Here is a 15,092-nt window from a genome sequence, read left to right as displayed (position 1 = left end):
CCCACCACCACGTGAAGTGGCCCCCAAAAGATGGTCCTCATGATGACCTTTCTGCATAATTATCACAAGGAAAAACCCACGTTGTGTCCGTACTCATCCACATGCAAATATTGACCCCATTCGACCTCCTGACGCCACTAGATGCCATTTGACGCACCTGCTTACCTCATGTCGTTGGCCCGCGGAAAGCTTCCTCGAGAAGTTTTACGCGCTACCAACTCCTCATTATTGTAGAAAAAAGACACTGGTACTGGTAATGGTGAAAATCGATGCACTATGTACATGCTGTCCTATCTGTACACATGTGGGCCCCACCTAACCACCTGGCTTGGGAAAATGGGCAATCTTTTATTCGATGCACCATGCATGGGCATGTACATATGCGCAATCCCTTGCTTCAAAAAATTCCTGACATAATTTGCCCATCCCCTAGCCTGCTAGATCATTCATGATCAGCAGCAACAAAAAGCGATATGAGACTTGCAGCGTCATAAGTCTCCTCATCCTTCACCAACACTGCTTGATCCACAAACAACTCATCTTGCTCCACCATTATTAACCTGGCATGATATAATTTAAGACGCAATCCATTGACCCTTGACTTATGCAGAATTCAATCCAGGTTAGCCAACTGATATGTACCATTCGGGAAACACTCCACTACCTTGAAAGGGCCTTCCCACTTAATTTGAAACTTCTTTTGGAAGGCGTTGTCCAGCGTACTGTTGTAGCGTAAAACCAAGTCATGATTCTTGATACCCTTACTTTTAACCTTTTCATTTATCTTTGCCAAAGCCCTATCTTGCATCTGCCCATAATGTTCCAATGCACTTATCCTATCCAGTTGAACCTCTTGTAACTGTAAGAGCCTCTCTTTGAATGCATCACTAGACGGCCCAAGTAGCTTCTCTAGCATCTTTACTGCAGGCAACTCTACTTTCACAGGCAATAGTGCTTCCTTTCCATATACCAAATGAAATGGAGTAAACCCTGTACTTGTTTTCACCGAAGTACGGTAAGCCTATAATGCACTAGGCAATTCCAAATCCCAATTCTTTCCTTGGTGCTCTGTCACTTTTGAAAGAATTTGTACCAACTCACCATTGAACCTTTCATTTAAGCCATTACACTGCGGATAATAAGGAGTGGTATGTTGGTGCCTAATCTTCATCTTTGCGCATAAAAAATCTAGCTAAAGCCAGGCCCCTTATCTGAAAGTAGCTCCTTATCTGAAAGTAGCTCTAGTGGCACCCCAAAACTTGCAACATATTTCAGCATACACAAATTTTGCCACATCCTTTGCAGTGATCTGTTTTACTGCTATAGCCTCTGCCCATCTAGAGAGATAGTCCATTGCAGTCAAAATATAGCTTTTGCCCCTGCTTGTGATAGGTAACGGGCCTATTGCATCAATCCCCCACTTTTCAAACACATCAAATGCCATAATGGTTTTTCGTAGCCCTGGCTTCAACACTCTCTTCCCAAATGCTTGACACCTATTGCAAGACCTACACCAATGGTGAACATCCTTGTGCAAACTAGGCCAGACATACCCCTCTTGCAAGATCTTATGCAAGGTGATCTGTAGAGCAAAATGTCCACCACATGCGCCTTCATGATTCTCTTCCAACACTCTATAAAGATCCTCCCGCCAAGGTACACGTCTCAACACGAGATCAGCCCCTTTCATGTATAAGACATCACCAATCAATTTGTACCTGTATGCTTTACGCACAAAACCATACTTCTTAGACTTCTGAATCTCCTTTGGAATGCTTCCTGTTAGCAAAAACTCCTCTTCTTGAGCCAAACTTTCCGGCCATGATAAAGAGGTCCCCGATCATGCTTTGAGCTGCTTCATGTGCCTCTCCATTTACAGCACGTTCTATGTGTCTGATGCTCCATGCTACAAACTTTTTTAACAGGCCTTCAATTCTGAAACACATTTCCTTCAATGAGGTGTTCTTGCTCTTCCACACACCCAACACTTGCTTCACAACTAAGAAGGCATCACCTTTTATGCTCAACCTTCTAACCCCATGCTTCAAACAAATGTGTAATCCGGCTTCCAAAGTAGCATATATAGCCTCATTGTTACTATGAGCATCCAATTTGAACCCTCTCTTGCATACTAGCTTCTCCTCTGGATCATGAAGTGCTATACCCCCTGAAGCCGCATCATGGCTCTTTCTGTATGAGCCATCAAAGAACAACACATGTGCATTGCTAATCTGTGGCACTTCTTCAACTACCTTTCTCACCACCTCTTCCTTAACAAGAAGGGGATTCTCCTTATAGGTCAACAAATCGGCTAGGGTAGCCCTTGTACTGTCTTCCACTAGAAAAGAGAACTCAAACTCTTGCAGCTCAATCACCCATTTCTTCACCACATTTGACATGTTAGTGCCATTAATTAACTGTGGCAAAAAGGCATAACTCGTAAAAAAAACAAAAGGTCGTGGTAGTAAGTAATGACGAAATCGTCAATAAGCAAATATTACACTGGCCATCACTAGCTCTACTTCTGAGAACTTTCTCTCCGCTACCAACTTCACTCGGCTTGCACAATACACTTGTCTCATATAATGGTTGGCCTTCCCCTTTTGCAATAGCATGGCTCCAATGGCATCATCCCCTACTGATGGATTTACATAAAACACTTTCTCCCAATCAGGAGCTTGCATGGCTGACAACCCCCCTAACACCTCTTTCACCTCTTGAAACACTTCTTCACACTTGTCGTCCCATTGTAATGGATCATGCTTTGCCACTTGTTGTAATGGATAAAGAAGCTGCGAAGACAATGGAATAAACCGTGCCATGTACTTCACTTTGTGTATAAAGGTTGCCAATTGCTTTGTACTTGTAGGTGATGGAAGAAGAATAATAGACTTAACCTTATCTGGATCAGCCTCAATGCCATTTTCTGACACCATATGGCCCAATAACTTCACCCTTGGCTGTGCTAGATGACATTTCTTGGGATTTAGTTGTCCTCCACATTCATCATATCGAGCCAATACCATCTGCAGCTTCTCATGGTGCTCAGCCCTACTTCTATAGACACAAAAGTCGTCCATAAAAGCTTTAACACAACTACCAATGAATGGTTTCAATACCCCATTTGCTCTCTCTTGATAGAAAGATGGTCCATTTGTCAACCCAAATGGCAATACTGTGTAGCAATAGCAGCCCCATGGCGTAATAAAAGTTGTCTTTGTGCGGTCTTTAAGAGCAATCTTCAATTGAAAATAGCCTGAAAAACCATCACACACACTGTACCTCTCATAACCTGCCACTGAATCCAAGATTTGATCAATGAATGGAAGAGGATATGGGTTCTCTTAGTGGCTTCATTTAAGGGTTTAAAATTTACACAAATCTTCCACTTCCCATCCTTCTTTGGACTGACTACTATTGGACTCACCCATTCTGTGGTCTCCACAGGGACTATGAACCCTGCCTTCAATAACTTGTCCACCTCTTCTCGCAAGGCTTCCATTTGCTCTTGACCCATCCTTCTTAGCCTTTGCCGCACTGGCTTAGCACCTTCTTTCAGCTCTATATTCATCTCTTCGCCCTTGAACCCTCTGATTTCTTCATATGAAGTAATGAATAAATCAAGAAAACTAGCTAGTATGTGCAAATATATCTCCTTCTCCATAGCTGAGAGGTCTCCACTGATCATTTGTGTCATCAATTTCTGCTTCTTTGACAACTCAACCTTGGTTTGCATCAACCCTTTAATCACTTCATAAGGCCCTTCACTTTCATCTTCAACCTCGTTTGCAAATGCGACTACACCAGACTCGTGGATTCCTTTGTCCATCAAAAGAAATGCAACATCAGCATCCTCATCACTGCTGGTAGTACTATCACTATCCTCGTCAGACACTGTGGAATAGTCTTCATCATTAGACTCATCTTCATCTTCATAAAGCTCCTCCAATCGTTTCTTTGTGTCCATATTATAAAGCTTCTTGGCACCTGTCTTTCCATAGAGGCTAATCGTACTACGTCGCCAATCTTGAACAGCTCCCACTGCACATAACCATGGTCTGCCCAATATAATCGGATATGCTCTCAATCTCGCTGGCATCACATGAAAATCAACCACTGCCTTTGCATCATATGCCTCCACTTCTAAGCTCTTTACAACACCCAAACATTTTACTTTTTGATGGTTGGTCAATTTGATCCGAAACCTTGACACCCCAGTCACTGTAAGACCCATCTTCTCAACGCATGAGTGTGTTATCACACATATTTGGGCCCCGCCATCAACATAGCCTTGTCCCAGATTTTTCCTTTTATGCCACACATCTACTATTGGACAAATGTTTGGTAGCTCATCCATCGCCAACACCTTCACTGAACCTCTCTCTGGCTCTTTCTCCATTGGGTTAACCATCCTCTTCCACTGTCGCTTTAGCTTAGGCACCATCTCTATAAGCTGTCCAAAAGTAACATCTGCCTTCCTGCTCGTCAGATCCTCCTTCAAGTCATAGCTTAATTGCCCATCCCCTAGTGGAAAATCTGACACATGAAACTTGCGACGAGCCCTCCTTTTCCTCTTGGCCTTGACATCCTCGCCTTCTTGACTCTTTCCCTTCTTCTTACTAGGACCTGGGGCACTTCTTCCTTCCTTGTCCTCTGTGTTCCTCTTCTCAATAGGCATCACTAATGTATCCTCTAGCTTTGATGCCTTCTCCAAGGTGACTACACTTAGCACTTTTGTCTTTCCCTTTTCCTCCTGGGTTAATTCACTAGTTCCTTCATCTCCCTTAATTTCGATGCCATAATCATTGGACCTAGTTAGCACCTGTTTTGGCAATGGATACATGTCTCTCCCCATCCTTGGTGGCTTATCACATTGCGGGCTGATGTGGCCCAACTCTCCACAATTATAACATGTGGGCGTCTGCCTCCAGAACTTACCATTGCTTTGTCCACCACCATTCCTGGGTCTTTCCTCACCTCCTGGCTGATTTGCAAACCTCCCTCGACCTCGATTATTTCCCACTTGACCTAGCATGTTTAGGCTCAGATTCTTCATTGAATCTACCACTTGCCTCATGTTTTGCCTTGGCCCATCATCTTGCACTGCTGTAGTGACCACTGGTGGCATAACCTGAGGAGTAACAAAAACCACTGGTTCATGATGAACCCTTGGCATGCGACGTGACAAAGAGTCCATAGGCTGAAATTCAGACCTCATGGGCAATGACTCTACTCCTAGCTGGCTCATTTTCCTCAACTTCCACTCTTTGTTCTTTGCTACCTCCAATGCATCTTCATATGTTCTAAGCTTCTTTAGTTCTACTCTCCAACGTATATTCTCTCAAAGACCAGCCAAGAACCTGTCCTTCTTCATCATGTCAGGTGGGGGTACCTGTGGTGCTAAGGCCTTGCACATCCTCTCCCATGCCAATGAAAACTTACGTATGTACGCATCTACTGACTCACCTTTCTTTTGCACCAAAGCCTGTACTTCTTGCCACACTTTGTCAGGATCTTCTATCTTCACAAACTCCACTTCCAATCCATGCCTTAGATTGTCCCAACTCAACCTTACGGGTGGATCAGCCACACGCAACTCCTCTTCAAATGCTTTGGACCAAACTCGTGCATCACTCTTCAAACAAATCTGGAGAAGACGTAACATTTGCGCTGGGTCATGAATTTGGTTGCTAATGCAGGCAACCTCCATCTTTTCCAAAAGGTTTTCTACATCTTCATCACTTCTTCCATGAAACTCCGGATAAGAGAAAGCCATGGCTACCTAAGTTTCAATGCTTTGAGAACCCCTTCGAACACACGTGCAAGAACCCAAAACTTTTCACTACCCAATCCCCAAAAACGTCAATGGAGCTTAACTTTAGATAAGAACAAACTCATCCACATGAAATGAGTTTCATAGTTAATCATCGGAATTACAACAGGCAAAGGACATTCCAGGATCTCTCGTAATCTTCTTGGCCCGAACATAAAGACTATGCGTTGCTAGAAAAAAATCTTCCTGGACACATGAACATTTGTCTGGATTCTTTGAGTTAAATGAAAAGGAGTGAATTGAGGGCCATTTTGATCATCCATTAAAGTCAACCATGCATCCTCTGATTCTGCCAAAATTTCAACAGCATAACAGCATAAATGGCTCAAAAGACCAAAAAACCAGCCATCGTAACTTGGAAAAATTTTGACAGAGTGTCCACAGAAGTAGAGCAGTAAGAACCCAAAATATAGACTGTATATGTATGCATAAATTACCAACAATAGAACCCGAGCATCAATTAGGAATCACTAGTACATAGCCTATGGCGAGGTCACGAAAAGGGTGGTCCAGCTACCTGTATCACCGAAAGGATCTCCACATTTGAGAATCCCCCAGCTCTCACGCTATCGACCCTCACACGAAGGCTTATGCAAATCTCGTATAGTCAAGTCTCAAAAATTACTATCTTCCATACTAAGTCTCAGAAATGGTTGGGACTGCCAAATAAAACCAAGTATGGCTCCACAAAGGCGTACAATGGCAGTTTCCACAAGTAACGTACAATCCAATAGACAATGCGCTCAAACAGGCGCCAAGTGATGCATACCCACAACAACTGTAAGTGACACCACTGCTAGTATATCACTGTACTCCAGCTACCTGTACCTGTGTGAATCACCTGTACTTGTACCTGTCCCTGTCCCTATCCCTGTCCCTGTAACCTGTAACCTGTAGTCTGCAATCTGAAACCTGTAATCTCGAAGCTGAAGGTACTCGAAGAAGATTCTCCGTAGGGGCGCCAAAAGAATGTGAGCGGGATGGAAACACACAAAACGTCTCTATAATGACCCGACACACACTCTTGGAAGGATACACACACACACACACTATGGGGCACCACTCGGCTTACACAACCCACCTGGCCGAGACAGGGAACACACCTATGGAGTGAGAGGAGAGAGACTATCCGTTTGCCCACTCCACAAACAGAGATACACACACACACACACTCAAAAAACTCAGCTCAAAAGAGGAGAATTTCTGATGTTTAGATACAATTGAGCTTGGGCCAACACCAATGAGGCAAATAGCTCACACAGTATGGGTAAAATAAGCCAGATACAATCACAAACTAGAGCAGAAGCTTCGCTCATAGGAGAAACTTACACAGCCAAAACAACAAAAAAACAATGAGGAATTTGGCAAAATGGACAGCGCCACTGCGTCCGGAACGGCCCAAAACCCCAGTCTACAATGTCAAAGTGCTCAAATCCGACCTCGGATGAGCAGTTTACGGCCAAAACAGGCTCCAAAATGAGCAAATACACACCTGCGGCTGTTCCTCCTCTTCTCTCCACTCTTTTTCTGGTCCTCTCTCAGTTTTTCAATTCCCACACTTAACTTTATTGCTTGGGCACTCTTGGCCTTTTAGATGACCTCAAACGGACCCCGAACAGGCCAAAAACTGGCCTCGCAGTGCATAGTTGTCACCTTTTTGCATCATCCGCATACCTAGCACTCAACTTTTTTCAATAATGCATCCCACCACCACGTGAAGTGGCCCTCAAAAGATGGTCCTCATGATGACCTTTCTGCATAATTATCACAAGGAAACACCCACGTTGTGTCCGTACTCATCCACGTGCAAATATTGACCCCGTTCGACCTCCTGACGCCACTAGATGCCATCTGACGCACCTGCTTACCTCATGTCGTTGGCCCGCGGATAGCTTCCTCGAGAAGTTTTACGCGCTACCAACTCCTCATTATTGTAGAAAAAACACACTGGTACTGGTAATGGTGAAAATCGATGCACTATGTACATGCTATCCTATCTGTACACATGTGGGCCCCACGTAACCACCTGGCTTGGGAAAATGGGCAATCTTTTATTCGATGCACCATGCATGGGTATGTACATATGCGCAATCCCTTACTCCATAAAACTCCTGACAACGTAACAAGTTTGGTTTTGTGCTTGTTAGGAAGTGGAGTACTCAGAAGAACCAGGGAGCCTTTATTTTTTCAAATATCCAATTGCTGATGGTGGCAGGTAATGCTTTATTTCAGGCTTAATGATGTCCTGCTATGCTATCTCAAGGGTCCTGTTTTGAGATTGCTTAAGAAGGTGTCCTGATGGTTAAACCAGGGGGTTTGTGGGCTGCTAATCAACTAGGACTGAGGCTGTAGATTAATGTGGTAACCTAGCAGATGAAAATGTATAAGGTTTCTGCTCGATCATTTACTGTATCTATTTGCTAGTGCTACAGTATAGCTGCATATCAAGTTTTTATGAAGTTGACTGCATTTATGATAAATTGGGATGGGAATAGCCTATTGAAAATACTGAAACATGAACACAGAGAGTAGTTAGATAAGAGGTTTTCTTTTTCCGTAGGGCTTTTGATAAAACCTATTTCAACTCTGTCAGCTTTTAATATTGTGCAAGCCTTGTTTCCAGACTAGTCATGATTACTTTCTGTTTGCTTTTAAGGGATGACTATTTGCCAATTGCAACGACAAGACCAGAAACATTGCTGGGTGACACAGCCGTCGCAGTGCATCCTGAGGTTTAGTGTTGTTTTCTATTATATGACAGTGTTATTGTATTTTGTGATAGTTGATATTGTTAGTTATTAGTTTCTTTTTCAATTTGTAGTAGGGCTGTGCATCGAAGGTCTTATATTGAATTCACTCAGGCTTTTATATGCAGGATGAACGCTATGCAAAGTACGTTGGAAGGATGGCAATTGTGCCAATGAGTAATGGTCGGAAGATTCCTGTTATTGCAGACAAAGTAATGTTTTATCAAATTCATACCAGATTTAGCTATTTAAATTTGTTATGTGAACTAATTGTTATTAAAGCAACTTTTACCTTTGTGCAACCGGGCCTTAAAGGCTTATCTTGTAAGAGAAGAAAGAAAGAAAGAAAGAAAGAAAGAAAGAAAAAGAAAGTATTATCAATGTTGTGCAGAGGCTGAAATTGACCTATTAGACAAAATAGATGTGTCCATTCTTTGAGTATCTGCCACAAAAGGGATATGAAAGAAAAAAATTTGCAATGAAATCTTTTAGGACTCATAAGAGATGTTAGCACGATGATAGTCACTATGTTGTGATATGATGGAGAAAATTGGGCTATGAGCCCTCGATTGGTATGGTGAGCGCATTACAAGGTTCTTGAAGTTGTGAATGACAGCTTTCCCTGCTTTGTGGATTTAATGTCACCTATAGCCCCCCCCCCCCCCCCCCCCCCCCCCCCCCCCCCCCCCCCCCCCCCCCCCGCTTCCCAGCCTGCCCCCTCTCGCCTCTCCTGCTCGCCCGCGTACTGCCCTGTTTCGCGCTGCCCCTGCCTGCGCGCTGCAGCCGGTGCTCCAGCCCCCCCCGCTCTCCTTCTTCCCGATGGCTTTCTGCAATTCGGCACCTGCAGCACAAAGATTTTTTGGGGCAGTGCTCGGCGCGTCCAGTTGCAGCATTTCCCCGCCGCCCTTTTCTTTCGCCACAGCTGTAGACACAGATGGAGGCTCCAGCTCCGCCACAGAGGGACTTGCCCGAAGCCCCCTCGCCCGACCCCGCTGAGCCCACCATTCGACTCGCTCTTCGCCGACAGAGCAAGCGAGCCTAGCCGCAAAGGTAGAGCGATTGCAGGCGACTTCTGTTATCTGCAAGATTCTCGGCACCCGACCTAGCAGAGGAGAGTTGCGTGACCTTCTTCAGGCCCGCCTTCTCGTAGAGGTGGGCAAGATCTTGGATGTACAGATTCTTGGACGAGGATACTATCAGATAGAGTTTGAGACCTCCGAGATGGCGTCCAAGGTCATCGCCATGAGTCCTTTGACCATCCGAGTAGCACGTGCCCACTTTCGACAGTGGAGACATGGTTTCGACCCTGCTTCGAATGTTCTACTAGAGGAGGCAGACATCCCCATCTCGGTCTGCTTTCCGGGTTTGCGGAGGGAGTACTTACCACTGCTATCCAAGGTCGGCTCAGCCATTGGGATTGTCCTGGAGACACCTCGTACGGCAGCCTCAGTAGCCGCCAAGGCGGCTGGCATTCCCTCAGTTCGAGTTTTGGTCAGAGACACCCACATGCTCCCGAAGGTTATTCTTTTGCCTCGGGTGAGTGGGAGTTGGTTTAGACAGAGTGTGGAGTATTCGGGCCTCCCGAACCAGTGCTTCATTTGTCGACAGATGGGCCATCTAGCGAAGGCCTGTCCGATGAGGAGGCCTCGACCTACACCACAGCCTCAGCCCCAGCCTGCAAGAGTTGGCCAGCAGCCACAGACAGAGACAACGCACACATGAAGAGCCACCCTCTGAGCTTGGGGCTCCAACGGAGGAGGGATGGCAGCAGGCCGGTGGTAGACGACGTTAGGGGCCACAGCGTCAGCCTGGCACTCGGAGTGGCCCTCAAGCGCCTACTCAGCAGCAATGGGTTCCCACGAGGAACCGCTTTGGTCCTCTTGAGCAGGAGGAGGTCCTTGCTCCAGCCCCCACCCCCCAACTTCACCCTCGACAGCCCCTCCCCCCCCCCAAAGAGTTTCCCCTCTCTTCCTCATCCTCCCTCCCGCCTCTTGCTCCTGCCGCCTCTTCACCCCGCCCCTCTGCCTCTGTCACCCTATGCCCCTCTTCTCCACCGCTTCCCCTAGCTCCCTCTCCCCCCCCTCCTACTCCAGTTCCACAGTCGACCCAGGGAGCAGGGCCTTCTCCGGCGGCTAGGAGATCTCTTGGCAGCGCCTTTGCCACGAGTCGCCTAGCGAGAGAGGGTCAGCCTTTCTTACGGCCCCTTCTGCAGGTACAGACATCTTCCCTTGCAGCTATCCCTCGTGGTCTGACGAGCATCGACATCCGGCGCCGGTGAGACTTCTTCGACTACAGCTTCACTCGCTTTCTCGGCGATCCTCAACAGACCATGAGGCTGCCCGCTTCAGGGTCCATGCTCTGTTCCTTGCCGTTAGGGGGATAGAGGCCTTGGACTCAGCAATTGGTTTCTCCTTCCCCCTATGCGGCAGGGCCCAGACAGAGTGGACTCTCGACTCAGTGTTGGGATGGTTGCACACACAGGTCCTAGAGTTCTCTCACCACATGGGAGAACTAGGAGTTACAAACATGTTACAGACTTTGTGGCCATTGGCCAAGTTTGCGGTGACACCTCCAGACTCAGCAGGATGTAGGCACATTGTGGTTTACTTCTTTGCTGATACACAGTGCTTGCCATGCTATGTATACATTCATGAGGACTCCTGGATAGAGGAGGTTGCTTTATGTACGGCTCACTCTGCTTGGGCTTGGGCTAGGCACTCGTTGCAGTCACGCCTGTCTAGAGGAATCTCGGATGCGGATTACTCCCCATCCAAGCCAGCCTCGAAGATAGCCCATCTAGCTGCTGTGGCAGCATCTGTTCTCTCTCGTTCCCCATGAGGATCGTCTCATAGAACGTGCAGGGACTAGGTGGGCCCCAGTTTCAACGTCAGCGGGGCCGACTGCGTCAGGAGCTTCAGCGTTGCCTTGTGGGAGGAGAGATTGATCTCCTTATGCTTCAGGAGCACCACTTGTGTGAGAGCCGCATTCGGTGATGTGGTCAGCTTTTGTGTGGACGATATGACACTTTTTGGTCAGCTGCTTTTGGACCTGGAGGCATCGAGGGTGGGGTATGTATGACTATTGTGGACTCATTGCAACAAGCCATTGTGGACAGAGGGATTATTGTGCCAAGCAGGGCTCAATGGATTACTATGCAGGTTCAGGGTGGCCTAGTGGGTTTCCTGAACATCTATGCGCCCAATGTGGCGAGTGCTCATGCAGAGTTTTGGTCACAGATTGTTGAGTCTCTGTCGCCGCAGACAGAACATTGGTGCATAGGAGGGGACTTCAACATGTTGGAGGACCCTTCTGACAGAACTGGTGGCAGCCATGTTACCGTGCATGGAGTTGAGTTGGTAGCTTGGGAGAGGTTTTGTATGACTCTTGAGGGTCTCGGATGCGTGGCAGCACTCTGGTTTTGTGAGGCCCCCAGACAGTCTTGCCTTCTCTCGATCGGACCGCAGAGTGGGAGGAGTGAATCTATCGCGGATAGATCGCTTCTACACTAGTGATCACTTCAGTGACTTGGGAGGGTCAATGGGCATCCTGGCTAGGACCTCCTTCTCGGACCATGCACCAATGATCCACACAGTGGCAGACAGGCAGAGGAGTGGGAGCACGATGCTTCGTATCCCAGAGAGGGTCTTGTTGGACTCAGTGCTCAGAGAGAGGATAGAGGCTCTCTGGACAGAGGGCATGGACAGGCAGGATTCTCTTGCTGACAGAGTGGCCTCAAGCCTAGCTCAGATTAGCCATTTTTTTCTTCAGGAGCCCCGCTCGCTGGGCTGCAGCGAGAGAGGCGGAGCAGCGTCTCAGACGGGGCATTGCTTCGTTATAGAGGATGCAGGAGCAGCATCCAGACAGTCCTTGGTTTGAGGAGCAGTTACAGCAGGCTCGACAGGAGCTTGCTAGCGCAGAGGAGAGGCGATATGAGTTTGCTTTCCACCGACAGGCATCTCAGTGGACTCAGGTGGGCGACACAGTGACTGGTGCTTTCTTTGAGGCAGTGGGACCTCGGCACTCACATGCCAAGGTCAGTCAGTTGAGGAGGCCCGACGGGTCAGTTGCTTTTCAGCCCGAGGATATGCATGCAGTTGCTACTGACTTCTACCGTGAGTTACTGTCTGTGCAGAGCCCCAATCAGAGCGTCAGGATGCATGCAGGGAGCAGGTTTGGGTACATATGCCTTGTCTTGTGACTAAGGAGATGCGTTAGAGGCTAGAGCTACCACTTCAGCTTGAGGAGCTGCACACGGCTCTTAAGGCCCTCCCTCGTGGTAGCTGTCCAAGTGAGGATGGGTTGACTCCCAGTTTTTTCTTGGAGTACTGGGACCTGCTTGGCCCAGATCTCTGTAGTGCTTTTCAGTACATTTTGCACACAGGAGTGATGCTTGATAGCATGAGCGAGGGCCTGATCTACCTCATTCCCAAGGAGGGTGGCTCCTTGGATGAGATTCGCAGTGGCGCCCCATCACCATCCTCAACTCAGCCTACAAAATTCTTGCCAAGGCTCTGAGTTTGAGGATTCAGCCACTTCTAGAGCGCCTTATACATGGGACCCAGACAGGTTTTGTCAAGGAACGCAGTATCCTTGACAACATCTTTACTTTTTGGGAGGCTTCTGTCCTTGCACGGCTCCGTGGTGAGGACCTCGTGATTCTTCTTCTCGATTTTGAGAAGGCATACGACAGAGTTGACTGGGACTTTCTAGAGGGCACTCTACGCAGGATTGGCTTCTCAGACGCTTGGATCAGAGGGGTGTCAGCCTTGTACAGACAGACTCATAGTCAGGTACTTTTGGCAGGAGGTAGAGGTGATCGCTTCATGCTTACACGTTTGGTCAGACAGGGCTGTCCTCTTGCCCCCTTCCTCTTTCTGTTCTATGCGGAGGCGATGAGCAGGTTTTTGGTGTCACAACAGGTTGGTCTATGGGGCTTAGCACTCCCTATTCGGGGAGATGAGCTACTGGACGCTGAGTTTGCCGACGACTCAGCTTTGTACTTAGATGCCCAGGAGGCCAACCTTCACAGATGTGAGCAGGCTTTGGAGACCTTCTGTTGGGCATCGGGCGCACTGATCAACTGGAGAAAGACAGTGGATTTCTCGGTTGGTAGTGCTCCTGTGCCAGATTGGATGCCAGGAGAGGGTTTCAAGTGGATTCCCCCAGGGACTGCAGTTCGGTACTTGGGGTGTTAGGTTGGGTTGAACTTGTCTCCCGAGCAGCAGATTGCTTCCCTTCTCTTGTCCATCAAGAGAAAGTTGTTACATTGGAGCTCATCACGACTTTCTTTGGTTGGCAGAGTAGTAGTTGCCAACCAGGTGTTGTTGGCGACTATGTGGTACATCACTTCCTGCTGGATCTTCACGAGTTCTTGTATCAGCCAGGTAGAGAGGCTGATCAAGAACTTCCTTTGGTCAGGACGTGACACTCAGATAGCCTGAGCCAAGGTAGCTTGGCAGGTCATCACTCTTCCTTGTTCACAGGGAGGGCTTGGGATCATTGATCCAGCACAGCAGAGCAGAGCCCTTCTTGGGAAGTTTATCGTCAGAGGACTTCTTCCAGGTGAGGAGCCCTGGAAGGAGTTCTTGCTACAGCGGCTTCGTGCTAGGGTGCCTCAGTCAGGAGGCCCTTGGCAACCTTCGACCAGATGGATCTTTACAGAGATACGCAGAGTTGGTTTGAGCAGGAGACTGGAGGACCGCTTCGCTGTGAGTTTTCTTCGATCTTGGGAGCTCTTACGGCGTGGCGTGGAGCAGAGACAGCCGACGTGCACGGAGGAGCACCTACGGCAACCTCTCGTTTGAAACCCCATGGTTAGCACTCAGAGAGGCCACTTGGCTGGTAGTCCGCCTCATGTTTCCTGGGGTCCCATAGCAGCAGGTGACTGGCTAGAGTTCACAGGTTTGTCAGAGGAGGTGCAGGGGCTCCATCTACAGGGCATGAGAGGGGTAGAGAGCATGTGTCAAGACATCTCAGAGTCGATTTCAGTTGAGTGGCTTACGCCTCTCGAGCCAGTAGCACCCTGGTGGATGGGAGCCTTCACACGACTGGAGGTTCTTATCTCAGTCAGGGCTTGCTCAGAGATTGTCCCAGCCCTGTTCTTCAAGCTTTAGGGTGGGGGACGTCTACAGCGAGTTGCAGTAGAGGCCCCGCAGGTAGCAGAGTGCTGTTTTCAGAGGATCCGAGTAGTGGGCATCTGTGGGAGGACTTGCGTCATAGACCCTGACCCAGCAGCTCTTGAGACTGGACACTGGAGGCTGTGGGCTTGGGAGTGTTGTCCACTGGCACGAGTACAGTGGGATCCTGGTGAGTGGCTATGGAGGGACCCCTTCTCCTCTGCAGACGACCCAGGAGTCCCGTTCTTTCACCACATTGTTCGACTGGGACGTCACATACTAGCAGCACAGAGAGAGGCCCGCCCAGCTGCAACACCTCATTGGCAGGAGCAGGGTCTCACAGTTGAGTTCTTGGCAGCCTTTTGGGAGAGGTTGTGGAACTCAAGATAGCCGAGG

At 48.1% G+C, this 15,092-nt stretch overlaps 1 protein-coding gene across 5 annotated transcripts in view; it reads left to right on the top strand.

The window, feature by feature from the left end:
• EMB2247 (protein EMBRYO DEFECTIVE 2247) overlaps positions 1-15,092 on the top strand; it is a 56,479-nt gene that overhangs the window by 18,458 nt on the left and 22,929 nt on the right. For all 5 annotated transcript variants that reach the window (XM_086490789.1, XM_086490785.1, XM_086490786.1 and 2 more), the window contains exons 9-11: positions 7,981-8,048; positions 8,490-8,565; positions 8,709-8,792. In XM_086490789.1, the coding sequence (XP_086346915.1) occupies positions 7,981-8,048; positions 8,490-8,565; positions 8,709-8,792 (228 nt within the window). The remainder of the gene's footprint in view (positions 1-7,980; positions 8,049-8,489; positions 8,566-8,708; positions 8,793-15,092) is intronic.

This window comes from Adiantum capillus-veneris, chromosome 19 (genome assembly GCF_014529385.1).
Source record: "Adiantum capillus-veneris isolate H3 chromosome 19, ASM1452938v2, whole genome shotgun sequence".
Lineage (NCBI taxonomy): Eukaryota > Viridiplantae > Streptophyta > Polypodiopsida > Polypodiales > Pteridaceae > Adiantum > Adiantum capillus-veneris.
This window is presented reverse-complemented; position numbering and strand designations above follow the sequence as displayed.